The sequence below is a fragment of the Thermobia domestica genome, chromosome 11 (assembly GCF_964235325.1).
Source record: "Thermobia domestica chromosome 11, izTheDome1.hap1.1, whole genome shotgun sequence".
Lineage (NCBI taxonomy): Eukaryota > Metazoa > Arthropoda > Insecta > Zygentoma > Lepismatidae > Thermobia > Thermobia domestica.
The window spans coordinates 260,444,000-260,470,853 of record NC_137464.1 but is presented as its reverse complement, the minus strand read 5'-3'; the positions used below and the strand labels follow the sequence as shown (position 1 = coordinate 260,470,853).

Sequence of the window (26,854 nt, the reverse complement as noted above, 5' to 3'; positions counted from 1 at the left end):
CTGGAACTACAGTTCAGTGTGAGTGCAGTAACCATTCGGCAGAACCTCCATCAACTTGGGAAGCACTACAAGTTAGGTCGATGCGTCCCACATGGATTAGCTCCGGGCCAGAAGGCGACGCGAACAGACCATGTGTCTTTTTGCTGTCTCATCTAAAGAAGGGGCCATTTTCTGGACAGTATGTTGACATGTGATGAGAAGTGGGTCCTGTACGAAGATCCACGGCATCGTCATCATTGGTTAGCATCCTATGGATTCCAAAACAGCCGAAACCAGCATTGCATCAGCAGAAGATCCTCCTGTGTTTGGTGGACTGCTTGCGGCATCGTGCATCGGGAACTGCTACCAGCCGGTCAGAGCATCAATACAACTGTGTACTGTTAGCAGTTAAGTCGTGTTCATGAAAAACTCAAAACCCTGGAGTCATCACTTCTGAATCGCAAAGGGGTCCTCCTCTTACAGGACTACGCTAAGCCCCACGTGGCTAGGATGACCCGGGACACCAGTCTGCGCCTTGGATGGAAAACTATTGCATCCGCCATACTCCCTGGACATTGCACCGTCCCGTGATCACCTGTTCCATTCCTTGGACAATCACGTACGCGCCTTTGGCATGGGAGACCCGGGTTCGATTCGCGGCAGGAGCTCATGTGGTTCGAATTCCACGTTAATCAGTAGGTCCACGTCTCATATAGCCTCGCTGCTGAAAGGGACGCTAAACTAAAATCAACTCAACTCCTTGGACAATCACCTTAGAGGACGCCAGTTCAAATCCCTAGTAGAGGTAGAAAATGCACTTGACACCTTCGCTTCACGACCCACCAAGTTCTACCGCGATGGAATCCATTGCCTTCCAGAACGTTGGAAGAAGGTCGTCGATGCTGGTGGAGACTATTTTTCATCTTCCAGGTGCGTCTTAGGTGACATATCGGAATTCGAATGTGATGGGTGAAAAAGTGACAAAACTTTCTTGGTTACTTTTATATATATTTATTTTACTTCCGAAGAATATGTTAATTCACTTGAAATTCATGTAAATGATCAGTACGAGCTTATCTATATATATATTAAAATACAATGAAACATAACCCTTCATTCTTTCTTTTATTTATCCGCCCTGCAGTTATACACAATAGTACTGTCTATGAAACTATTCATGGCGGTTCTACGTCGGGTGTTCATTAAGGAAAGAAGAATGAAAACAACTATTTTCTACCGCCTGCTGGAGTCACTTGCTCTAAAGAGGATGGAGCGGATGGTGCTATTTTCTTTCAAAACCAGTTGCCTAAATATATTCTTTCCTTTTCTTCGTTTTAATCCCCTTGATTGCTTTATGAATAGTATTCTGCCGAAGCTATAGGAACTGATACGAAGCCAAAATGTAACTGAACCCACTGAGGAAAGCAAGGAACAAGCATTTGAGAACGTGTTTGAGTATGGGTAATGCGAGTTGAGGGAAAGAAACCCAAAAGGCAACTGAATACAGGGAATCAGAGAGACACATGACTCCTTGGAATCAAAGTAATGAGTAGTCACTGGATTCAAATGAATACCAGAAAAGAATCAGAATTCCCATCACTAGCCTAGAATATTAAATGGGGAAGAAGAAATAACATTGCTTCTGAGTAAATCAGTGATGCCAACCAGGAAAGTTATAAAATTCCATCTCGAGAAGTAAAAATTCCCATTTTGCTCTTGAATTTCCCGCGATATACTAATAACATTTCTAAAACTTTCAATACATGAATAATAAATTTAATGTGTATAAGCCATTTTATTCAATATAGTAGTTAGTTATCCAAACATTCCGATTCTCTATGTTTATCAACCAGCTTATAAACATATATTTTCATTAACTGAAAAAGACAATTGAAAATTCTGATCAAAATAAGTGAATTTGTATGAAAATAAGTAAATTTCCATCACACTTTTATGTCATGATCTTCCACTAAACATATTTTCATTAATTAAAAGAGACAATTGAAAATTCTGATGAAAATAAGTAAATTTCCATCACATTTGTATCTCATGATCTTCCACTAAACATATATTTTCATTAATTAAAAGAGACAGTTGAAAATTCCGATGAAAATAAGTAAATTTGTATGAAAATAAGTAATTTCCATCACACTTTTATGTCATGATCTTCCACTAAACATATATTTTCATTAATTGAGAGACAATTGAAAATTCCGATGAAAATAAGTAAATTTGTATGAAAATAAGTAAATTTCCATCACACTTTAATGTCATGATCTTCCACTAAACATATATTTTCATTAATTAAAAGAGACAATTGAAAATTCTGATGGAAATAAGTAAATTTCCATCACACTTTTATGTCATGATCTTCCACTAAACATATATTTTCATTAATTAAAAGAGACAATTGAAAATTCTGATGAAAATAAGTAAATTTCCATCACACTTTTATGTCATGATCTTCCACTAAACATATATTTTCATTAATTAAAAGAGACAGTTGAAAATTCCGATGAAAATAAGTAAATTTGTATGAAAATAAGTAAATTTCCATCACACCTTTATGTCATGATCTTCCATTAAACATATATTTTCATTAACTAAAAGAGACAGTTGAAAATTCCGATGAAAATAAGTAAATTTGTATGAAAATAAGTAAATTTCCATCACACTTTAATGTCATGATCTTCCACTAAACATATATTTTCATTAATTAAAAGAGACAATTGAAAATTCTGATGGAAATAAGTAAATTTCCATCAAACTTTTATGTCATGATCTTCCACTAAACATATATTTTCACTAATTGAAAGAGAATTGAAAATTCTGATGAAAATAAGTAAATTTCCATCACACTTTTATGTCATGATCTTCCACTAAACATATATTTTCATTAATTAAAAGAGACAATTGAAAATTCTGATGAAAATAAGTAAATTTCCATCACACTTTTATGTCATGATCTTCCACTAAACATTAATTTTCATTAATTAAAAGAGACAATTGAAAATTCTGATGAAAATAAGTAAATTTCCATCACACTTTTATGTCATGATCTTCCACTAAACATATATTTTCATTAATTAAAAGAGACAATTGAAAATTCCGATGAAAATAAGTAAATTTGTATGAAAATAAGTAAATTTCCATCACACCTTTATGTCATGATCTTCCACTAAACATATATTTTCATTAATTAAAAGAGACAGTTGAAAATTCCGATGAAAATAAGTAATTTCCATCACACTTTTATGTCATGATCTTCCACTAAACATATATTTTCATTAATTGAGAGACAATTGAAAAATCCGATGAAAATAAGTAAATTTGTATGAAAATAAGTAAATTTCCATCACACTTTTATGTCATGATCTTCCACTAAACATATATTTTCATTTATTAAAAGAGACAATTGAAAATTCTGATGAAAATAAGTAAATTTCCATCACACTTTTATGTCATGATCTTCCACTAAACATATATTTTCATTAATTAAAAGAAACAATTGAAAATTCTGATGAAAATAAGTAAATATGTATGAAAATAAGTAAATTTCCATCACGCTTTTGTCATGATCTTCCACTGAACCAGGGGCGTCTTTAAGAGGGAGCAGGGAGGGGCATTTCCTTCCCCCGTGAGTTTGAGATTTATATAGATTTTATCAATAGAATAGTAGTAAATCTGTGAAAAACGCGAAATTTTACTTATATCAAGGGGTCTTCCCCCCAAGCCAAATCTGAAATGACTCTACTGAACGTAATAAAACTACATAAATTTCATTCTTCAGTCATTTCGTATAGAACGATTTGGAAGTTAGACGTTTCTCGTTTTACCTTCTACCGTTAAGTCTGTTCTTTCTTTCATTATTTTTAGATATGAAAGTACAATTAATGTTACTAACATGCATCTTATAGGAACAAAATTTTGAGTGTTAGCATTATTTTCACGTTTATTGTAAACCCATTTGTCTATTCGCTCATAAGCAATTTTGTTGGTGTCAATATATATATATATTTTTACCAAAATTCCCTTTATCCCGTTTCAAGAAATCCGTAGAGTGATTATTACTCTATTAATAATCACTCTACGATGAAATCATTGTCAAAAAATCCCACAATATAGGACTTCCCCCACGGGTTGGCATCACTGGAGTAAATTACTGTTCTGAAAGTGATAAAGCATTGAAGCAAGAGCATAAATCACTCATTTTTGCTTCTTTAAAAATAATACAAGTGTTTATAATTGCTTTCGAAGTTTAAATTAAAAAATTTGAACTGGTACTGACTAGTAATATCTTAGATTTTTACTAGTGCGTACCTTTAATTCTTCGCTTCGTATGTAGGAATGCTATCAAGATAGCGCACTTTAGATATACTGGCTAAACTATTATAATATCAAAAGTAATTTCATTTACAAACATTTAGGTAAGAATGTAAATATACGTTACATTTTTTTAATTACCAATGGTTGTGTGCGTGCTGCCATCTGTGGAGCATAATTTAAACTTTCAAAGAATTATAAGTGAGGAGAGGTACAGCAGCCAATTTTAAACATTGGTTATATTTCCGATCGCGCTCAATATAGATTACTAGCAGAGCTTGTCCGTGGCTACGCGGTTAGCATACGCGCCTTTGGCGTGGGAGACCCGAGTTCGATTCCCGGCTGGAGCTCGTGCACTGTTGCCAATATTAGCGACATGTCGCTAGATCTAGCGGATTTGAAGAGGCAGATAGCAGACAATTTTTTTACAAAAGCGACTAACGACTTTGCAAGTGTCTTGGCGACAAAACTGGCAATTTTGTTAGTGATTTGCTTTTTTAAAATTTCGATATTATAGTTACTGAAGGACTGTCAAGAGATTGATGAATAAAACGAACGCCTGAGTGCTACTATGCGCAATTCGGGAATAACTTCTGTGTTCTTAACGTCGCCAGCTGAATACACCATGTGTGACAAATTTGGAAGTCCCCCTATGGCCAGAGTTGGCGTGGGTCAATGAAAACTTCACCTACCACCCACCATGACCCACTTTGTCCCACGACCCACCGTGACCCACCACCCTCTATGACCCACTCTCATCCACTGTGACCTACTCTGAATCACCAAAATCCATCGTCATCAACTCTGAACACGATCCACGGACACTTCTGTACTTACTAACGAGTTTACACTTGTAATAAAACAAGACTGTGAAATTGTCACTCATCGGAGTTTGAATTTCAAGTCAATCGTTCCCTCCTTCTTCCCCTTCAATTACCGCACTGATGTTTGCCATGGGCCAAATTACTTTGAATTTCAATTAAATTATCATAGTATAATTATTTCCTTGATGAATTATCGATACTTTTCAGTGGAAAAAAGGATGAAATTTGAAAGTCCCAAACGAAGGTAATTAGACCAACCTAAAGGAAAAAAAAAAAAAAAAGAGTAAAATTTTTCATATAATTATGCGTACAGTCCAAACTTAAAATTTCCGTGTAATTAAGCTTACAGTACAAATTTTATGTTTATTTTTCTCACAACTTTATAAGTTGATTGCCCTGTGCTGTGAGCGCTCCATATAATAAACAAGCTTCAGCAATTATTATAGTAGAAAGCAATGGATATATGAAGCCAAGGACTGTATTTTTGGTTTCTGATTTTTTTCTTAACTAATACCGATCGTTTTGGATCAGTTTTACAAATCAACTCACTACCAATTTTCCATATATAGAAAGTGCCCTCCCCCCTACATAAAGGAGAATTTTTAAAAATGCTAGGACACATTCTGTTTATTTTCAATAAAGAGTTAATACACTGAATTTCAGCTCCGTAAGTTTAACGGCTTGCGAGATACTCATTTTTTTTTTCCGCAAAAATTCGGATACTCACTACCTCCTTAGGATATTATGTATTATAATGAAAGCAATATAACATCTCAGTTTGGATTAAGGCCTAACTATATAGTAAAAGTAATTTCATTTGACTTTGCAATTTGACCGTGATGATCAAGCACACATAGTTACATTCAATTTTTTATATAATAATTTATATATTACAGTGATTCAAAAGGGAAAGGAAGGGAAATGAAGGTCTTGAAAGTAAAACGAAGACAAATTTACCAGTCTTCAGAAGATACTGTCTACAATGCAGTGAGCAGAGTGGGTCGGTAGATCAGACTGAGTCGGTGGGTCGCAGTGGATCATGATGGGTGGTGGGTCGCAGTGGGTCACGGTGGGTGGTGGGTCACATGCTGTTGACCCACGACCCACTGACCCACTCCATCTCTGCATATGGCTTGGGGCTGAGGTGGCTCAATGGTAGAGCGTTCACCTATGGTGCTTGGGGTCCCGGGTTCAAACCCTGCTCCCGCCAAGTGAACTTTGTGGTGGACAAACACCGTGTGCGTGGGTTTCCTCGGGGTTCTTCCCACTTTCTTTATTCCACCATTTCATTCATTACTCATCATCACCGTCTCCTTTAGCCTAGCCGGCATAACCGTGGGACGTAAAACTCAAAAATTTCATTTCATTTTTTTCCCTTATGGCTTATTAGAACTGACATCACAACTATTTGGCAGCAATAGTGATGCATCAGGTTAGTTGACAGTAGGAACAGGGCAAGGAGAAAATTAGTTTCGGGTGTTCTATTGCAGGCACGTTTTCAAAACAGAACAGATGAAACCAGTGATGGGGAACGCTTTTGTAGGAGGGCCAAAGAATAAGGAAAAATTCTTAGGCGGGCTAATGTAATTAATGAAAATAAGGCCACATTTGACATAAGCTTTCCATAATCTGATTTGAACTGAGATGCAGTGATTCTCAGAATTGAAGTTAAATGTGCATCTGTTGGTCTGTTTCTAATACAAACCTTCCGAAGAAATCCCATTCTACTTTTCATCCGTCAGCTTAGGTATCATGTCGCTAGCTTCATAGAATCTTTCAGGGGCCACACTTGTCCGCAGGTCGTAGTTTGCCCATCACTGAATTACGACATTTCGAATGAATTTTTCACTATATGTAGTTGTAGTGTGTACTGCTGTACAATTGATAATTTATAGTAACTAAAGTATGCGACCTCAGTGGTTTTCTATTCCACCTTAAGCGTGTCCTTTTTTATTATTATTATTATTAGGTAATGATAAACCCCAAAGACAGTGTTTCTTCTCGAATAAGTATATCGTTTTACTTTTTTGTGATTTTATTGATTATGTTTACGTATACATGTTTGTACACTTTTACTTTATGAACATTGTTTTTTAAGGCTTAAATTCGAAAAAAAACTGATTTAGCGACATTTTGCCAGTAAGTATTGGCAACAGTGAGCTTATGTGGTTCGGATTCCACGTTAATCAGTAGGTCCACGTCTCATATAGCGTCGCTGCTGAAAGGGACGTTAAACTCAGTCATCATCATCAGATTATTAGTATTTTCGTAGTACAACTTTGCGTCCCCTGTTTATTGAAATTCCCCACATCCACTGGAAAAAATCTTCTAACATTATCACTGCTGACAAAATTACTCTAAATATTAATATTTATGAAATGATATTATCTTAAAAGAGAAAATGGGTAAATTTTATGCTTTGTTAGAGTAGTTCAGGAGACAAAAATACGTTGTCACTGAAAATTGAATTTCTGTCCTCTATATTAACTTAAAGAATATTACTAAAATAATTGAATAATTCTTGAAGATAACTAATTGTAACACATTTAATTCCTATAAGTTTTTATTACTTTTTTTAGGGGGCTCAAAAATTATTTTTTGTAGACAGTCCGCCCCAGGCCCGTATGTATATATTGTGCGCCCCTGTACTGTAAATAATTTGCCGCCCCCGCACCAAATTTGCTGCCCTTCCACGAAAACGACCAATTTTAGAGTTGAATTCATAGTTTTTGGGGTCGCTGACATGAATAGTGACAGTTTTAATCCAATGTAACTTCAAGGTCATAATCCACTCCCCAGGTAGGGGGCGAAATCTTAAAAGTAATCGAAAACGATAAATAGTGATGAATTCATAGTTTTCGAGGTCGCTGAGTTTAATGGTATCAGTTTTCATGATGTTCAAATTCATCCTCACCCCTTTGGGTGGGGTTGGGATAAGATGAGTTTTTAAAAATAATCAGATAAGCTAGCTAAATAGTAACTACTGCAATTAGAGCGAATTAAACACATTAACATATTTTCTCGCGCTTGTGCGGGACTCTGCGGATTGCTAGTTTAAATATTACTTTATTCTGAATCTTTAAAAAAAAACATCCTGAGGGCCGCGGTGGCTCAATGGTAGAGCGTTCACCTCTAGTGCCTGGGGTCCTTGGTTCGATCCCAGCTCGCGTCAAATGAGCTTTGTGGTGGACAAACATCGTGTACGTGGGTTTTCTCGGGGCTCTCCCCCTTTTGTTCCCATTTTTTCATTCCACCATTTCATTCATTCTCATAATCACCGTCTCCTTCAGCGTCTCATATTCGTGGGACATAAAACTTAAAGATTTCATTTCATTTAAAAAATCCAAACTTTTGCCACCCCCTAAGTTCTGCCGCCCTGTGCTCGAGCACAGAATAACAGTTACCTAAATACGAGCCTGGTCCGCCCAGTAACTTTTACACCACTGCTGAATTTAACACTTACATATTGAAATTAACACTAAAATGTACGTTTAAGGCAGTGAAGCACTTTTGACGTTGACTGCACATGCAGGGGCGTCATTTCAGACTTCACTTGAGGGAAGCAAGAGCACCACCGACATAAGACTTTCACGTTTTGTACTAGTATATTAGTATAGAATCGATTAAATATATGTATTCCTCAAACTCTTGGAGGGGAGGAGACAATTGCCCCCTTCTCCTAAATGACACCCCTGTGTACATGTATATTTTAAAGTAGCTAAATACCTACCTGACTTAAGGAAATTTTATACTGCTTTTAATATGCAAGCTAGTGCAATTAGTATTGTTATTTAAGTCTACTGACCAAGATGGTAGTATGTGTATTCTGTCCAATTAAATGTTATGTAAAAGATTATGCAGCTTGTGTTTTGTTGGGATGATTATGTGATGACACTTCTATTTGACTTGCAGGGCAGAAATTGATTGACGCATGGCAGGGCAAAGGTCAAGCCAATTTGAAAGTGAAAGGACTTCCACAACCTCCGTTTTCGAGAGAAATGTGTGAAAATATTGTGGCATTTCTTTTAATTGAATCATACTTGAAGGAGGATTTCCACTTTACGCCATACAACACCATCAGTTATATTAGGAAAGGTAAGCGAAAGAGAAGTTATTAGTTAAATATTGTTTTAAAGTTTTTAAGGTGTGCATTATTAAGCAATGAAACACAAATGAATCATTTTTGACACTCGGGTTGCTCATGGGATAAAAATGTGGTAGTAGTGCCTATTGTCGCTGCTGGCTTCTCCAATTTTGGGAAAATCAGTTGGATGTGTGTTCTGATTAAGTTCTCGCGTTCATTTGTGCTTCATATTTTCAGTAACCAAAGTAGATTATAGCGTTGATAAACTCAAAGGACACATGTTTTCTCCTCCAATTGTTTAAAACTTAATGGCTAATAGCTGTAATATCATTGACATTTTCACCGTCATCACCAACCACTGAAGAAAAAAAAAAAATCTAAGATATGTATTCTGTGGAGATGTTTGTATTTATCAGTGCAAACAGTTAGTTTTCATATACTATATCCCTATTAAATAGCTTTCCTTAACTGAATCTTGACAGTGTTGACAACTATCAGCGAAATTAGACGTTTAGTTAGAGTTACACACTCGACTCCACAGTACCATTGAGCTCCTCCGTGGCTAAGAGGTTAGCGAACGCGCCTTTGGCGCGGGAGATCCGGGTTCGATTCCCGGCGGGAGCTCATGTGGTTCGGATTCCACGTTAATCAGTAGGTCCACGTCTCATATAGCCTCGCTGCTGAACGGGACGTAAAAATCAATCAATCAAATCAAATCCACAGTACCATCAATCAGTCATGCTACTCGACCTCGCAATACTATCAATCAGACATACTCATTCGACTCCACTATACCATGAATCACACATTATGCTCATTCGACTTCTGAATACTGTCAATTCGTCATCACGCTTACATCATTCGGAATCTGCGTCCACAGTAAGATTAAGGTCGAAAATAGTTTTGTAAAATTTCCGGAAATTTTAAACCTCCTGGGTAAAAAAAAAAAAGAGTTCTTTCCGGTTTCTTTCCGGAAAAATTGGGAAAATAACAAAAGTCTTTGTATTAGATTAGTTCTACTAGTAATGGAACTTTTTTCTCAAACGCGTGAAAAATGTAAGTTGAAAAATATCAATATTGTGAATATTTTAATAAGAAGAAACATTCGAAAATAAAACTGTTGTAATTATTCTTGAAAATTAATAGTCTACACTCATTTTCTTTATGTGCCTTTTCGTCGTTTACTCCTGGTTGTGCATTAATTACAGAACGTTTACAATTGCATACACATCTACTATCATGAAGCATTTATATTGCAACAAGTAGGGCTCTAGAATGAAACGGAGTTCTTAATGTGCTCTTTGATCTGGTGAAATTTTGTTAATTTTAACCAAATTACTTCTTAAAAGAAAGATCAGGAGCCAAATTTCACTAACACTCATGCACTAAGACACAACGGCGCCGATTTTTCAAAATTTCTGTGGTGCATATCAATAATGGGACATGTTAGCCTATATGTTTTTAGGGAAGTCTCGATATTTGATAGATTTGTTTTTAGTTAAAATCTTTTATGAACACTGAAATAAAGGGCTATGCTGTGATAAAGCAAAATATACCGGCACCATAAGGATAAGTTGGGGCTGCTCTACCTAGCTCAGTCGGTAACATGGCTGACTTAAACGCAAGAGAAACGGATTCAAATCCGGGTCCAAACTAAAAATCTTGAGTGCGCCTTACCCACAAGATTATTTGTGTGGATGCCGGAGCACCCACGACATACCGCCTTATGCAGAATTGTTTTGATGTGTGAGTAGCGTCATACTAAAAGCCTGACTACTCCAGGAAGCATATGTTAGTCGACCTCTTTAATATGGCACTAATCACGCGACAAAACGACTCTGCATAAGGCCCATAATTACTATTATTTAATATTCAAATACAGACTTTAATATAAACTTTATGTACAAAATTTTGTATATAAACAAATACGTGTTTTCTAGCGCGACAAATTATCTATATGTATAAAAATGAAAGTGACTATATTTGTAACCACCAGACTGATCTCGATAAAAATTTACAACATATTTTCTAGATGAGGTTCGGGCCTGAGATGGATTTTACCATTTCAGTTTGAAGGTGCAACTTGGAGGAAGGAAATGCGGATATATATTGAAAATTACTGATCCTAATGTCGAACCCATAGTTTTCTGGGTTGCTAAGGTGAACAGTGACATTTCCGATGAAGCTTAAATTCAAATTCAGCACTGTAACTTGGGGAAAGAAATGAGGAGATATATATAAAATGATCGAAAATGACCATTATTAGTGTCGAATCCATAGTTTTCGGGGTTGCTGAGATGAACAGTAACACTTTCGATGTTGTTTAAATACAAATTCAGGCCCGCAACTTACGGGAGGAGGAAGGGTATATATAATGATTGAAAATAGCCGATATCAGTGTCGAGTCCATAGGTTTTCGGGGTCGCTGAGGTGAACAGTGACATTTCCGATGCCGTTTAAATCCAAATTTATTCCTTCAAATTGGGGGAAGGGGGAGATATATAAAAATTATTCAAAGTGATCGATGTTAGTGTGAATCCATAGTTCTCAGGGTCGCTGAGATGAACAATGACATTTCCGATGCAATTTAAATCCAAATTCAACGCCGAAATTTTAAGGTGGGGGAAGGTAGTGATATATAAAAAATGATTAAAAATGACTACTATTATTGTTGAATCCATAGTTTTCGCGGTCGATGAGATGAACAGTGACACTTCTAATGCCGTTTAAATCCAAATTCAGCGCCGTGAAATGGGGGCAGGGGAGATATATATATATACAAATGACCGATATTAGTGTGGAATCCATAGTTTTGGGGTCGCTGAAATGAACAGTAACACTTCCGATGCCGTTTAAATCAAAATTCATCCTCGTAACTTGGGGGCGGGGGAAGTGATCGAAAATGACCGATATTAGTGTCGAATCCATGGTTTGAGGATCGTGAGATGACATTAACAATTCCAATACTGTTTAAATCCAAATTCAGCGCCGCAGCTTTGGGGAAGGAGATGGGGTGGATATATAAAAATGATCGAAAATGGCCGATATTAATGTCGAAACCATAGTTTTCGGGGTAGCTAAGATGAACAGTGACATTTCCGATGTCGTTTAAATCCAAATTCAGCCCTATTATCGTAAAGGGGGGGGGGTAACATGTAAAAGTAATTGAAAATGACTAATACTTGTGTAGCTTTTGGCGGCCCTAAGTTTATTGGTGACAGTGTTATTGTCCTTTATACCCAAAATGAAACGTATTCTCTTCGTGTGAAGAACAGGTATTCTGCTAGTCTTTAATAATAACAAACGGATGTTTCACATGTTAAATTCTTTTATATATTTGTCGCTGCTCAAATTTACAGATTTGTTCGGTGTGTGTGTATATGTAAATAAGATCGTGTCTCTTTTAGAGTTATTTGAAAAATATTCAAATAATAAAGAGGGATTTTTATCAGGAATCAGACAACTAAAAAGGAAAATTAAAAACTATTGCTTTAAGTATTTTTCCTGCTAGCAAAATACGCTATTTTCCGGGTTTTGACAATATTTCCAAACAAAATATTTTTTCTAATGGGTTCAAAATTTCCAGAAATTTTACACAGCACAAGGAAGATACGTATCTCCATAAAAATATATATATTTGATTGGAACATACTGGTATTAACTAAAATGATTCTGGCCCTGTATTTTAACACTTCCCTGCCATAAAACAGTAACTTTATAAAATTACTTAAGATAATTAAATGCATCTATATTAATTAATCTAACTAGGATTATATTTTAGTAGCTTTCGTAGCCATAACTCCACTCTATCACGGTGCTAACTTGAAACAAGTGGTGCAAATATATTTGTTGTCATAAAATATCCCTACTCTAATACAAGAAACATAAGTACTCAATGATCTTAACTGTAAACTAGTAAATAGAAAATAGTTTTCATTTTAAAAGCATAATGTAGTAAAATATTCGAAAATCTCAATTTTTCCCAATTTTTCCGTTTTTTTCCAAGCCGGGGAAAAAACCGGTAAAAACCTGTTTTTTTAACCCAAAATTTCCGGTTTTTTTTCAGGCTTTTACAACACTAGTCGAAAACTTTTTACAAGAATGTTCATTGCGTGGAAGTTAAGTTGGTCTAGTATAAGAAGATAGATTCACCGCTCAACTTTAAGAAAATATTTTCGAAACTTTCGTTAAAGATTTCCGATTTTCTTGAAATGACGTGTATGAATAACCCATTGACGTTTAAGAATTAAATTAGGTCAACCGATAAGGTTCTTTCACTTTTACAGTATTTTTAGTTAGGTACAGACCTCAACTTTTAATTAGTTTCAAAATTCCACTTTTAAAAACTCAGCTTTCAATTATTCACAAGCCTGCGCTTCCTGTCCTCGTATTCCACACTACACTGCATTCTGTGCTCTTTGGTCTTCTTTCTTGTCTGTCTGTTCTGTAATAATTTGTTCCACAAATTACGAGGTGTGATCAAAAAGTACAGTGAATGTAGTTGTATAATGCCATCTATCGATGTTGTAACCACTTCCACTAGTAAGCCCGGTAGTCTAAACCTTTGGTACAGTCCGTGTCGAGTTTGAACGAGTTGTGACATGTTAGTTGGCTTCCAGAGGCAGAAGAGTGAGGATGTGTTAAGAGTATCTGTCACGCGCTAACGTTAAGTATTGTTCTAAGCTGCAAAACAAGTACCAAAGAAGCTCACGAAATGTCAAAATCAGTGTACGGCGATGAAGCACTGGCATTGAATACTGTTTACAAGTGGTATGAGCGATTCAAACGGGACACGGAGTCGGTTGAAAATGAGCTACGTTCGAGACGTCCTTCGACATCGAAAACAGATGAAAACGTGTAAAACTTGGCACAAATTATTTGTTCAAACACGCAAATGACTTCGAGAGCTTTCCGAAGAACTAAACATGTCGTATGGGTCCGTGAAGAGCATTTTAACTGCCGATTAAATGGGCAGATGGCTTTCTTCTTCACCACGAAAACTCGCGATGCTTTTCATCTGCGAGTTTTTGACCGAAAAGAATATTCCTGTCTGTCCACATCCGCTGTGCTTTCCAGATATAGCACCATACAGCTTCTGGATATACCTAAAAAATCAAAACCGTGCTTAAAGAAAAACGTTTTGACAGCATTCCTGTCATTGAGAGAACCACTACAGAGCAGCTGAACACCCTTCCAAAAGAAGCCTTGCAGAAACGTTTCGAGTCATGGATTCAACGTTGGGATAAGTGGATTGCTAGCCAAGGACAGTACTTTGAAGGAGATTAAGTCAAATTCCATGTAAGCTTATTATTTTGTTTCCAATAAAAGTATTCATCGTACTTTTTGATAATTCCTCGTATGTTTACCTTAGTCCATTAGCCCAATCCATTAATCTCTCTCTCTCTCTTTTCTCTATTGTAACACAGATTTTGATAATAGTGTTTGCTTTGGTTGTATTTTATTTGTATTTAAGTTATACTTAGTTCTGAAGTTACAATGATCAGTATCCAAATAAGATTTTTTTTTCGTTGTAGGTCCGCGAGCAGCTATTGTGAGGTCAGGTAAACATGAAGTGCTTATGACTGTTCGTGGAAGAAAGCTAACGGATGAGGAACTGGAGAAAGCTGGACACACTGTGGAGCCAGCGGCACACAAGAGATTGGACAACAACAGTAGTAATAATAAATCAGTAGAGAAAAGTGACAAGGATAAAACAAAAGTAGAAACAGTTGTGAAACGAAGTCGTAAAGAGAACATAAACCAAAGTGACTCTGATGTTGAAGAGTTTCAACCGCCAAAGAAGCGTAAATCTACCGGTGTTGTTGTGATATCGAGTGATTCAGAAAGTGATAACGATTCAGTGGAATCCTTTAATTGTGATTGAGTTTTCTTCCTTATTCGGCTCAGACAAGTGTCGAAGTGCGATCGAACTACTCGAATTGAGATCCATTTCTATTGATGGAAGTGACACTCTCCTGATATATGAAACATTCTCTTAATTCGAGTGAATCTGAATTGAAGATGACGCTATTTCCTTTTTACTGATTCTTCGTATTAGTGTCCGCGAAGACGTTATTTCACAGGAGTCATCTTAATGTTACAGATTTTTTTAACGCTATTTGTATATATAATAAAATATTTACCTTTAGTTGTATTGATTCTTCAACTGATCCTTATATATTTTATCCTGATCTATTTTCCTTTGAACAACTTCCCAGGCTCAGCTCTGTTAATAAAATGTCGTTTTACTAGAATTAGGATCATCTCTAACAAGCTTAACTCGTCAACAGGTTTATTGAGGAGAGCTCCTTCGTGGCTAAGCGGTTAGCGTACGCGCCTTTGGCGTGGCAAACCCGGGTTCCATTTCCGGCGGGAGCTCATGTGGTTTGGATTCCACGTTAACCACTAGGTCCACGTCTCATATAGCCTCACTGCTGAACGGGACGTTAAACTCAAAATCAACTCAAGGTTTATTGAGGAATGGAAATGAAGTGATCTTTTTAACGTCCCACGATTATGTGATTTAGATTAAAGAAGACAGGCGATTAATGAAAATGAATGAGTGTGAAAGTGTATGTAGGCCTAGGTGATTCCTCACATCAAACTAAGAGAAAAAGTTCGTGTATAAACCTGTGGGGAAAATGGCCATAGTTTGAGCTAGAGCTGTCCAAAATTGTGGAAAAGCTAAATTATTTCAGCACTCGTTTTTTAGATTTCGAGAAACCGAAGAGCGGTCCATATCAATTTAAAGCTATACACATGGAATCCAAAAATGCATATTTCATTAATGTGCAATGGGTGTGTAAGAGATTCTCTACAACGGGTAATTCTCTGACATGGTCTCAAGAGAAATTTTCAGATATATTCTGATTTAAGGTGGGTATAAAGGAAACAAAAGGTGTCCTTGACAACAATGAACATGGAATGCTTCGGCGGAAAGTCAGAAGTAGTAGAGGCCGCCACCATGATCTCTCGTGTTCGGAATAACGCTCACTGCGATGTTATCTTCCACGTAACGAAATATCTTATGACAATATATAGTTCACCACATCTTATTCCGTAAACGAGGAACCGTGGAGCTGGCGATCTCTTAACACATCCGACTTCCTGCCGAAGTATTCCATGTCCACTGTTGTCATGATTTTACCTTTTGTCTATTTTGGACCCACTTTGGAAAATTCTGTTGAGAGCATGTCAGAGAATTACATCCTGTAGGTAATCTCTTGCAAACCCATTGCACATTGATAACATGCATTTTTGGATTGCGTATGTATGACTTCCTTTACGATGTCAACTGCCGCTCTGCATTTTCTTGAATTCGAAATAGCGCATGTTGAAATTAAGCTTTTCGACGATTTTGGACACCCGTAGTTCTGAAACTATAGACTTTTCTCCACAGGTCTGTATGAACTTTTTTTCTTGTTTTGATATGAGGAATCATCTCTTATAGTTTATCGGTATAGTTTATTAATACCCTGTGTGTGTATATATATTCCTTGCTTTTTCATCGGGAACTACGTCTACCAAAGGCGCACGCTCTAGCCATTAAACCAGCAGGGAGGATCAACAATTTTAGTGATTGTGTCCAATAGGCTTATATAATGAGAATAAGGTACTTGGCACAATGATTATAACAGACATGAAATGAAAAGTACATTTTTCTTACAATCGCAGTGGTATTTATTAACAATCTATAAGAGCAAAATAAAATATAATAATAATAATATAAAAATAAAAGACACAGAAAACGCATTTTAAGTGCAAAATAGAGTTGAACGTCTCAAGGATCACTTGAACAATTAACACAACTAAAGGTAAAGTTCTTATTTTTATTTCATTACATGTGTCAAATTAAATTAAAGGTTGAAGTTTAGGAAAATGCGACTCGTTCGAGGAGCACTATGAGATATCCTCTTTACCGTACTCGTATGCTTATAACTATGCTACCCAGTGATTCTTCAGATCAACGACAGATCTTCTACTCTTCAGGGTGATGTTCAGTCATTTAGATCACACCGTGTCTACTATAACTTAAACTACAATGTGAAAAATGTGTGAGTAGTTGGGGAGAGAACTGAGTAACATACTATATTATCTCAATTTACCTACTGAAACTTAATTTCCCCATGGAAAAGGGCACATTTTAAACGTGCCTCTATTGCGAAAATTCGGAGAGAGAAAAAAAATGTGTGACTGAGCGTGAATCGAACCCATCTTTTGCTAAATATGCCAGTGCGCTAATTACTACGCTACCCAATCAGTCCCTGAACAGTCCCTTTTGAGGTCGGTATTTATATTTTCAGACCACAAAAGAAACTGCTGTTGTATTGTAGGCAGAGCGACAGCCATTTCGCAATGGTCTTACTCGGACTCAGGCTCACCGTAGCATAGGCTCGAATTCCAGCTCGCTAGCCAGTAGACCTCTCGCTTGCACATGCTTATGCTCAATTATTAGACACATTGAAATGAAATGATTTTCTTTTTAGTTTGTCGTCTCACGATTTATACTTTTTGGACTAGAAACGGATTATTATCACATTAAATTTTTGTGCCCTCCCACTGGTAATGGGACCTGGGACCATGTGTATCAAGGACGCATATGCTAGCCAATAGATCGGCGGGAAGAGCTGTATTAGGCATAGTGCTACTCATTGATAACATAGAATTGCTTCATTATTATAGACAGTGGGCTTCCAAGAAGAGGTATCATTTCAGACTTCGCTTGGGGGCTGAGGGGCAAGAGTACCACCGACATAAGACATTCAGGTTTTGTACTAGTATATTAGTAGACAATTGATTAAAGTATATGTATTCCTCAAACTCTTGGGGGAGGGCAATTGCCCCCTCCTGTCCCCCTAAATGACGCCGCTGCTTCCAAGTATAGTCCTTTGGAGTTCTAGTACCTATTTTAGGTACTAAAGTAATGCCTTCATTATTCGATTAAAAAAGAACCAATAAAGCTTTTTGCTTTTTGTGAGTGTGTGTGTGTGTGTTTTTCAAGTCTAGAGGCATTGTAGAACACGTAACGTATGGTTTCACGTCTTTCTGCGTCGAGACATAGGAAGTGCTGACGTCAAAACAAAAAAAAAAAAAAGTGTAGTTTTATTAGGCCTATTTTTATTATTTTTTGGTTTGCTTACTTTTGCACCTAGAAGAGTCAAATTTCGCACATTTAGTCCACCGAGTAGTATTTATCAGATTTTTTTCAGATCTCAGCGTTAACACGGGGGAGGGATTCAGAGGGGCGAAAAGTAAATAAATAAAAAAAAATAAAACCAAACAATCCCTTTTTTCGCGATTTTCACGCCCCAGATGCATGATGGAGACATGTGAATGGTACCGTTTGAAAGGCAGTTCTATATTGAAGAGAGTGATGTACGTACCATGATCCTAGGATAAATAGGGATGTCTCAGGAAAGTTTTAGCTAAGATCCTGTTTTATACGTTAATCTGAGGTATTATGGGTATATATATATATATATTGCTGGGCTTACTTTTGCACCTACAAAATTGAAATTTTGCACAAACATCCATCCAGTCCATCGAGTAGTATTTTTATCACATTTTTCAGATCTCTGCAATAACACAGGAGGGGTCCAGAGGAGCAAAAATGTAGAGAAAAGGGATATTTGAACCAAAAATATCCCTTTTTTCGTGATTTTTCCCACCTCACGTACATGACGGAAACATGAGAATCGTACCGTTTGAAAGGCTATTCTGAATAGAATGAGGTACAAGACATGACCCTAGGATAAATAGGAATGTCTCAGGATTTTTTTTTTTTTTTTTTATACATGATATCAGTCTTTTGCGGTAATCTGGGGCATTGTGGGGGGTTATTGGTGAAAATTTTTCTCGTCCTTACTATTCAAGACAGAGGCTTGAAATTTTGTACACATATTTAGTACACCCCTTAATATTTTTCAGTTGATTTTCAGATCACTGCGTTAACACAGGGGGTGGTCCAGAGGGGCTCAAAATTTGAAAAAAAAAATCAGAAAAATCCCTATTCTCAAAATTTCCCGCCTCAGGGACATGATAGGGAAATGGGAATGGTACCATTTGAAATGTTGCTCTATTGTGAAAGAAACGAGGCATGTACCATGATCCTACGATAAATATTCTTGATGCAATAGCTGACTGAGTGAAAGTCTACAAAATGCCTTAAAAGCCCCAAAATTTAAAAGGGATAAGTAGGAATTGTGGAACAGTCCTTGTGATCAGAAACTAGGAGAACTGAATCCAAGCGTAAATGGTGTGTGGCTGTTGAGAGTGAGGTCCACTAGTTAATATAGTGGTTAGCGCACTGGCACGGTAAACCAAAGATTCGGGTTCGATTCCCAGCTTCACTTTTTCGTTGTGAATGTTTTTGAAGTCGTACCTGTAGAGAATGTGTAAGGAAAATCGGTTGCTTTTTCGCATTTTCTCAAATATTACCTATGTCGATGTGATAAAATACAACATTATCAGGAAAACTAAGGAAGACATTTTCGCTGCTATATTAAGAGAAGGTTTCAGCAGCTTAAATCTTACGAAAGCGTTTATTTTAGCATAAGCATAGTATGCTGCACTTCGTGAAAATTGAATACGAAGAAAGACATGTAAATGAAAAGAAATTTATACCAAGGATTCTTGTTTATATTTTTACGGAATTAAGTACCATTTCAGAACTGTACATCACTCCTAACCTTCATAAATGAGAATGCTATGAATTCTCCTCGACCTGCAATCAAAGACTTTATACATCATCGTATCGAATTAAGCAAGTGTTGAATGTGTTCCTGATTAATAAACTGCGGCGCTGTTTGTTTGGTAACCAAGATCTGAGTTGTTTGTTTACCATTTGATATAAACATAGTATGTCTGAATGTATCTTTAAAAAAAAATGTACAATAAAAATATATCTTTTATTTGGTTCTTTCTTGTTCTTGTAGACTTCAAAATATACACTTCCAGAGGTTATTGTCCTTCCAAATTTGAGTTATTTATTCTCTGAAGTTAAATATCGTTAGATATCATTTCATACGTTTCTTTAACTTGAGATCTAAAGTGGAACAGGGGAGCAAAATTGAAGACATCTTCAAAGGTCATATTACCTGCGACATAATAATCCTCAAAAATTAACATAATTCGTTCACTTCTAGAGGTCACATTCTCACCGAAACTAAGGTTTATAAATTAAAGTCCTCTCTAAACTTTTACCGAGCTTTTTTGTGGCTAAGCGGTTAGCGTGGCAAACCTGGGTTCGATTCCTGGCGGAGCTCGTGGTTTGGATTCCACGTTAATAAGTAGGTCCACGTCTCATATAGCCTCGCTGCTGAAAGGGACGCTAAACAAATCATTAAAGCAACATCTACATTTTTACCAACATAAGTTCAGTCATGTCCAAACTAAGGCAAGAGCTTCCTCATGGCTAAGTCGTTAGCGTACGCACCTTTTTCGTGGAAGACCTGGCTTCGATTCCTGGCGTGAGCTCATGGGGTTCGGATGCCACGTTAAACTGTAGGTCCACTTCTCATATAGCCTCGCTGCTGAAAGGGACGTTAAATTAAAAATCAAACCAAATTAAAATAACTAACTCCCAGAGGCTATCGTTCTAGTTTGAGATACAGTTAAAAGGTAAGGCGTAAGAGGTTTTGTGTCATAAAACAAAAGTACAATTCCAAGATTAGCACTACCCCATCTTTCGATTACCAACCAAAAATTTGTGTTTTTCATCCCAGATTAAGTCTTTTTTTCTCTATAATCAACACTTAGATTGTGCACTCCCTCTTATCATTAAAATTTGAGATATACTTTCTGAAACCAAAAGAGTCTCAAAAGCTTAAGGTTTAGAACATTGTAATGTTTTGTTAGTCGAGTCAATGTACACAAAATTTTGTTTTTTCTCCTTTCACCGTTTTAATACAAAACTTCTATAGCCTAGTACAAAGGTTCTTTTACATAAAACTGGGTTCGAAGACCTTTTGTGTGTCTTATTTCAGATTTTTCTTATGACTCAAGTAAATAGGGAATGATAACGAGAGTGTTTGGTTAAGATAACTCCTCGACTCAGGCAGTCGACCAGAGTGGGCAAATTCGACTAGAAGGCCCAACCCACGGAGTGTGAACAGGATGCTCAAGGCCCAAGCAGCCGAGAGAGTGTTTCTGAAGGACCAGGCAACCAAGAAAGAGGGATGACCAGCCAACGCAGACTGATATTTTGTTATTTTTAAGTGCAGTTTCATTCCCAACCTAAGATGAGAGGAGCGCAGAAAGTAACACCTTCTCTTGGGCTAGTGACATCAAATTAATTTTAGATGGGTTTAGATTTAATCCGCCTTATGCAGAGTCGTTTTGACATGTGATTAGCGTCATACTAAAGGCCTGACTACTGCAGGAAATATGTTAGTCGGACTTTAGTATGGCACTAATCACGCGTCAGAGTGACTCTGCATAAGGTCCATTATATTTATTTCTTGTTATCGAAGTGTGTGGTGCTTTTCCTTTTATACAGGAGTTTCGGGGATCTTCGGTCATTCTCGTTGTTGGTGGTGACATATCCTTTCTTTGTGGCCATGTGATGGTTTCTTGACGGTTGATGTGTTGTCTGACGATATCCAATACATGGGCAGGATATTAAAATATTGTTCCAATGTTCCCTGAAGTTAAGGTTTAAGGTGAGTGGACCATAAGGTAGGTTTCTCCGTGAGCCAATCTGATCTTTCGTGTGTGGCCTCCTAACTCCTGGACGAAGGTTTGGGTCGAAGCACAAAAATTTTGACAATTATGTACCTCTCCATAGTTGCATTGATCCACTCTTCAATTTCCTTGTCTCAAATCTGAAGGATAGGCTGGAAGATCACAGCTCATTGTCGAAAAGTTGAGGCAATTATATACATGTAGAAGTATCTTGATCCGGGCCAACACATCCCTTTAAAATAACTGATTCTCCGTCCTGTACTAGTGGGTGTTCGTGATCATCGTGAAAATGTATCAAAAATGTTAACTAAAACAGCAGTGCATACTTCAAGGATAATTGTCTACTTGATCATCGCATTCAGTGACTGATAATGCTCTCACGTGCAGCTTAGTGAAGCAGAACTCGAAAATATATCCCCTTACCTGATACAACGTATATGCGAGATGGACTATTGAAGATTGAAAGGTTTGCTGGTCTGGTGAGCGACAATTTTACTCTATTCCGTCGGTCCGTGTATGTGTTTGGTTGAAACCCAGTAAGACTCGGTTTCAGATGCATGGTGCCAACAGTGTAGGCCATGCGGGGCATTTACATGTAAGGACTAGGTTCCATGGTAGTTCTATTCACGCTTCCAACAATAATCAGACTAACAATAATACTGTAACTCATGGAGACTGTGCACCGTCTTTTGAGAGACATGTGGGCGTACATTTTCGTGTAACCTGAGGTTAATGACGATCATTTCTGAATGCTTGTGGATAAGTTTGCGTTGCACTTCATAGAGTTCGCAGATCACTGTAATGATCCACAGACATTGTTTCATCTCGGCGGAGAAAGACATGATGGATCACGTTTACGATTACAACAAGGGCTCTACCATATGTGCAACACGTGCATTTGCACGGGGCCTCAAAATCTGTCATAACTATACTATTTAAAATAAATATTTATTGTTGGAAACAGACTTCATGATGATGGTAGTTAAATATGCCTTCTGCAAAGGGAAGATCTCGTTTATATTGGTCACTAGCCCCAGGGACTGCAGTAGAGTCTTCTCTCGGTGATTTTTTGCTGCATTAGGATCTGCAAGAGGTATGAATAATCCCTACAGTGTAAGGATAGACTAATATTGCATTTCACTGTTATAAGTGGAAGCTGGTTAGTTAGGTCCACTGTGTCCTCCACTACGGTCCAGGTAGAAGAAGAAAAGAATGATGAGAGCAACGTTCGGCGAGAAAGACGCGACTATAGCCACAAAGAGACTGATTCACGAGTAACGTAAACTGGGATTACTTGGAAACATTGTTTTTCTTTTTCTTACAACCCCTTGCTATTTATTGCAATTAACTTTTCTTCTTCTTGTAATGTTTCTAGAGCTTAATCCATGTTACCTTTACCTGGAGTCATAACAAAATTTTACTGAGACTGAAGCTCCCAGGAGCCAGAATGTGCTGTATCCAAGTAGCCCCAACATAGTAGTAAGAGCCGTGTGAAAGATGGGGCTATTAGGAAAGAACCACTTGCAAAATCACACTTTCCTGAGAAAATTGAATGCAACATGCCTATATTTCTTTCATTGTTTTCCTAGGCTGTTTTTTTTTTTAAAAAAAAAAGATGCTTTTTTTGCACAACCTTTTAGTTAAACAATAAATTATTGAACCAATTTAAACTAACTACAGCGGTAAGCTGAAGACATACAGAACCAGTTTTTTTTTCAATATGCTTTTATAAACGGTAGTTTTTCAAACAATGCAAGGGAAATTTTGGTAAATGCCAATACACGCATAAGCGCTTGAGACTTCTTTAAAGCACTAAAACATGCCCTACATGATTTTATGAAATTTATGTATGTATCAGATCAGTAATTGTTTTACATTGATTTACAAAATTACGTGGTACCATTTTTACAAGTGTACATTTACGAAGAAATAATAAACACTTCTGACCAGAGTATATACACTTGTTTATTAAAAACTAAATTCCAGTGTAACAGTTTCAACAACGTAACGTTGTCTTCATCAGACACTAACTGAAAGAAATATCTTAGAGCGCAGTTATTTATACTAAAAGTGAAAGTCCTTGTGTGCATGGGAAGCCACCTGGGTCGGACTTCCTCGGGCGTCATCTTTCGGCCACCTGCCCTGACTTAATTACCCTCCCACCTGTGTTTATCTTTTCCAGACACACCTGTTGTTTATACTTGACCAATTGCCTTAAAACATTTTCTCTTAATCTACCTCTGATGCCTATTAGAAATAAATAACAGACTATACTACATACAACTGATTATAAATACAACAATACAAATATATATATATATAGACATAAAAATAAACTATAAAATATAACAATATATAAAACTCTATATACCTATATACAATGTTAAACTATATATAATATTAAATATATGAATATAAATTACATATAAATATGTTTAATCTTGTTTTTTCACTTCAATTTGTTCTAATAATTTATCCCATAGATCATGTATTAACAGTCCACTTGTCCAGTTCATTAATTTGTCACTTTTCTCTTTCTTTATCCTTCGTGCTTCCTTCCATTTCCTTATCATTGGTCTATTCTCCCTTTCTAGCCCCTTTACACCTTCCCAATCTATATCATGCCCCATTTCTTTAACATGTTTATATATGGCATTATTTTCTCTCTTAAGTCTCACATCATCCCTGTGTTGTTTAATTCTCTCCCTAAGTTTTTTTCCTTGTTTCCCCTATGTATATCATATCACAATCCTTACACGTCACTTTATACACTACACCTTCATCTTTCTCACATATTTCCTTCGTTCTACTTTTCGCTTTCTTAATCATTTCCAAAATTCTTCTTCCTCCTTTTCTGTACGTCTTCACTCCACCTCTTCTAAGTAAGTTCTTTAGTACTTCTGTCTTCTCCCCGATGCTCTCTATCCCGTGCCATTTGTTCTCCTCCTCTTCCTTTCTCTCCTTTCCCCTTCCTTTTTTTCTTTCCTCTTCAATTCTGTTCTTCCTTAACTTCTGTCTGTTGTACCCGTTCTGCTCTAGTAAACTGTGGAACTTCTCTATGTCCTCCTTCTTTTTCTCCTCTTCAATATCTATTTCTTCTATTCTTCTCTCCATATTCCTTATGAAGTTTCTTTTGGTGCTGTAATCCACATCACTTCTTTCGTGGCAGTAAACTCCTGCCACACATTCTTTCCTATACCATCTTGTTGTAAATCGTCCATCTTTTCTCTCTATAGTCATGTCCAGGAAGTTTATAATGTTGTTGTTCTCCACTTCCATTTCCAGTCTTATCCCTTTTTCTTCATCTTCAACCTTCTTTACGAATTTTTCCAGTTGTCTCTTTGTTCCTCTCCATACTCCCAAACAGTCATTCACGTATCTGCAAAACAATATTAGGTTGTTTCCACCTTCTTCTATCACTTTCTGCTCCCATCTGTTCATCACCAGTTCTGACAACACTGGACTTAATCTTGAACCTATACTCAGTCCTTCCTTGATCTTGACTAGTTTGTTCCCTATCGTACAAAAACTATTGTCCCATATTACTCTCAAGGCTTTCACTATCTTCTCTTTCTTCCAGTCTCTTATTTCTTTCCCTTTCATCTCTTCTTCTATGACCTTCACTATGTAATCCCTCTTTATACTCGGAAACATTGCTTTAACGTCAATACTAAACATAATTGTTTTCTCCTTCTTATTTCCTATACATTCTAACATTCTTTTCACTTCCTCCGTATTCTTTACTCGATGACTCTCTTGACCTATCCGTATCTCTTCTGCTATTTTTCTTAACTCTTCTTCTAATGGTTCTAGACAGTTTCCTCTACAGTCCAACACTGGCCTTAGCTTAATCTCTTCCTTGTGAATCTTCGGGAATCCTTTCATCTTTGGAATCCTTCCTTCTTCTTTCACCCACTTTTTAAACCCTTTTTTCTTCCGTTCTCAACCACTTCCTTGAGTACCTCATCCTTAATCTTCTTCTCTCCTATGACTTCATACGTTTCATCACAAAGTTCATCCAATTTTCTTTCATACCATTCTTTCTGCATCACTACCACTGCACCTCCTTTGTCCGCTTGTTCAATAACCACGTCTTTCCTCTTCCTCAGTCTTTTTAAGCCCTCCCTTTCTTCTTTCCTAAGGTTCCCCTTTCTAACGTAAGCATTCTGTCTCTCTATCTCCACCGCTCTTCTCCTTATTCTCTCTCTCTCTTCTTTGTCTTTCACATCCATAATAGCTTCTTGTACTGAAACTACTACTTCTTTGATATCCACTTTTTCGTCTTTCACTTTAAATTTGTGCCCCAGTTTTAGGAACTTTCTTTCTTCCTCCGTTAGATCCACATTTCCTATTACTACCACTCTGTTCTCTTCACCAATTGTCTTATCCTCTTTCTCCCATCCTAATATTTCTCCTTTCCTGCTTAATCTTAGTCTCTCCTTTTCCCTAAAACTATTTTCCCATTCTTCCAAATTCTTTATTACACTCTCTTTTACAAACACTGATAGTCTATCCACTATCTCGGACCACATTCTCTTGGTCACTTCGTCACTCTCTTTACTTTCTTTGGTCCTTTTTCTTATCACGTCCCACACCAACTCTTTTTCTAACTTTTTAACCAGTTTCTTGTATTTCACTGAATCACAATGCACACCTTTCTTGTTCAATCTCAATCCTTTGGATGTTGTGTTCTCCTGTAGAACTTTCTTAAGAACACTATCTGCTGCTTCTTAAGAAGTATAAACAACAGGTGTGTCTGGAAAAGATAAACACAGGTGGGAGGGTAATTAAGTCAGGGCAGGTGGCCGAAAGATGACGCCCGAGGAAGTCCGACCCAGGTGGCTTCCCATGCACACAAGGACTTTCACTTTTAGTATAAATAACTGCGCTCTAAGATATTTCTTTCAGTTAGTGTCTGATGAAGACAACGTTACGTTATTGAAACTGTTACACTGGAATTTAG

The 26,854-nt window shown here is 36.9% G+C and overlaps 2 protein-coding genes across 2 annotated transcripts in view; one reads left to right on the top strand and one right to left on the bottom strand.

Annotated features, from left to right (window-relative positions):
• The window catches only part of LOC145664992 (ATP-dependent DNA helicase Q1-like), a 69,138-nt gene extending 49,018 nt beyond the window's left edge, over nt 1–20,120 (top strand). Inside the window, exons 11-12 of the mRNA XM_081732173.1 lie at nt 9,039–9,221; nt 14,745–20,120. Of these exons, the coding sequence (XP_081588299.1) occupies nt 9,039–9,221; nt 14,745–15,094 (533 nt within the window). The 3' untranslated portion in view covers nt 15,095–20,120. The remainder of the gene's footprint in view (nt 1–9,038; nt 9,222–14,744) is intronic.
• Nucleotides 19,438–25,776, bottom strand: LOC145665533 (uncharacterized). The gene is made up of 2 exons (XM_081732838.1): nt 25,091–25,776; nt 19,438–19,591 (listed from the first exon to the last, which is right to left on the bottom strand). The coding sequence occupies exons 1-2, from the start codon at nt 25,774–25,776 to the stop codon at nt 19,438–19,440; spliced, it is 840 nt and encodes a 279-aa protein (XP_081588964.1).
• Nucleotides 25,777–26,854: the final 1,078 nt, after the last annotated feature.